This window comes from Alosa pseudoharengus, unplaced genomic scaffold (genome assembly GCF_046254945.1).
Source record: "Alosa pseudoharengus isolate Yale_2024_CS ecotype anadromous, Long Island Sound unplaced genomic scaffold, YU_APseudo_1.1 YU_APseudo_1.1_scf_7, whole genome shotgun sequence".
Lineage (NCBI taxonomy): Eukaryota > Metazoa > Chordata > Actinopteri > Clupeiformes > Clupeidae > Alosa > Alosa pseudoharengus.
Window position 1 is genome coordinate 22,952,347 of NW_027468859.1, and position 1,825 is coordinate 22,954,171.

The 1,825-nt window shown below is 46.4% G+C and overlaps 1 protein-coding gene across 1 annotated transcript in view; it reads right to left on the reverse strand.

Annotated features, from left to right (window-relative positions):
- The window catches only part of kif26bb (kinesin family member 26Bb), a 21,351-nt gene extending 19,749 nt beyond the window's left edge, over positions 1 to 1,602 (reverse strand). The window contains exons 1-3 of the mRNA XM_076271908.1: positions 1,540 to 1,602; positions 1,057 to 1,350; positions 151 to 442 (exon numbers count right to left, since the gene is read on the reverse strand). Coding sequence (XP_076128023.1) covers positions 151 to 442; positions 1,057 to 1,350; positions 1,540 to 1,602 — 649 coding nt within the window. The remainder of the gene's footprint in view (positions 1 to 150; positions 443 to 1,056; positions 1,351 to 1,539) is intronic.
- Positions 1,603 to 1,825: the final 223 nt, after the last annotated feature.

The window sequence follows — 1,825 nt, forward strand, 5'->3', positions numbered from 1 at the left end:
CCATTCCTCATTAACAGCACTTCAGTACTTTCATGCTTTATCTAATAAAAAACAAATTGCTTTTCACCTGGTGGCGATGCAGAGAGGCTCCATTGCTTGGAAGCGCTGACCCAGACCACTGAGCCTCCAGACAAGGCTGCCCTGTCGTACTCGTGCCCTTCCCCTGACCGCTGGACTTCAGCACAGGCTTGGCAGGGCTGGATCGCGGACTGGAGGTCCTGGGTAGGGTGTTAGGGCCTGGGGCTCGTTTTGGGGGGCGGGGGGAGGAGAGGCCGGCAGGAGAGGGATCGCGGGCCCAGATGGCCTGCTCCTGGGTGAGGATTGTGTGCAAAGCCTTCTGCTTCAGCTGCCTCAGGTTGGTGGCACAGACGTCACACTGGCCGTCACTCTCATACCAGGCCTCGATGGCACAGAGAGGCACCACGCTGGCATCCTCCGAGTCCTACATTGCACACATAAAAGTAATATTCTGAATCTGATGTCTTATCTTGCATTTATTCAGTCTGTTTTAATAATAACATATGAATGTACTTAATGTAGTTCAATCAGAGATATTAATGCAGATAGAGATATTAAGCACTAGGGTAGGCTAACAGCAACGACTTATAGTGTTTTTCTAGTTCATGGTAACATCTTTTTTTCTCGGTGCTATTTGCAGGCTATGCCATTTGTTCTTCCCAGTAACGAGGGCTGAATAAGAGACGGGACGAATGAATCACGTCCTAGCTGCAGGAGCTACAAATCGATTGAAACTCATTTTCAGAGGGGTAAAAAGAGGGAAAAGAAACCACATGCGTACAGATATCTGTAATGAATCTTTGAGACAAGACATATGGACTCGAGGCCATTGAAAGTGGCCATGGGTAAGGAATTATGAAAACGTCTTTAGTTATTTTTTCCCCAGTGACTATGAAGCGCATTTATTAGGCCTTCCGCACATTGTAAGCAACGAAAATACCTGCTCCAGAATGAGGGGTGAGTAGAAGTGTCTCAGCCTACCTTGTTGTGGATTAGTAACCTTAGTGCTTGTCTCCTCAATACATGTAAACGTGAGACACAGCTGTCACACAAAACATGATCATAATCCAGGGGCTTTTTGTTTCTCGACTCGGGAGACAGTGTGCCGTAACCAGTGGAAACGGTGACTGAGCAAGGCGACTCGGTGACCCCAGGAGGATAGGATGCCACCAGAGAGCCCAGCGAGGAGAAACCAGATCGCAGGGATGGAGCACCGTGCGTGTCACTTGTGGAACCAGCGCCTTCGGGGGAGGGACGCTCAATGTAAGCAGTCTCCGGGGCTGCTTGGCACCGTTTCCCGCGAGACAGACCGCCTGGCTGGTCATCTGTTAGCTGTGAAAAGTAATCATACCCCTATATTATATTAATTCCGCGGATTTAAATGCGGCATAATCACTCTTTAAGCACATATCAGATACCCAAAGAATCAACATGCGGCACTGGATAGAAATTTGAATGACTTCATCTAAAATGAAAAAAAAAAAAGAAATCAATAAAATATTAATATTTAATCATACTGACCACATATCTTCTGCCGCGGGAAATCAGAGACGGTCCACTCTTATCCTCAAAAGGAGAGGTCATCGCAAAACAAATATTTAAGGCACCGATGAAATAATGCTCTCTCTACAGTAAACACAAGTCCATTCTGTTCCCCGCATCAGACGCGCAAATGAAGGTTAAGCATCATCACACACCAAAGGTAAAAACGGCGGTGGAAACTTAATACATTATCATCCTGGTACATCCGTATTTAACATCCATCTTTTGATTGTCCATCATAATATTAAACTCTTGTGCGTAGTGG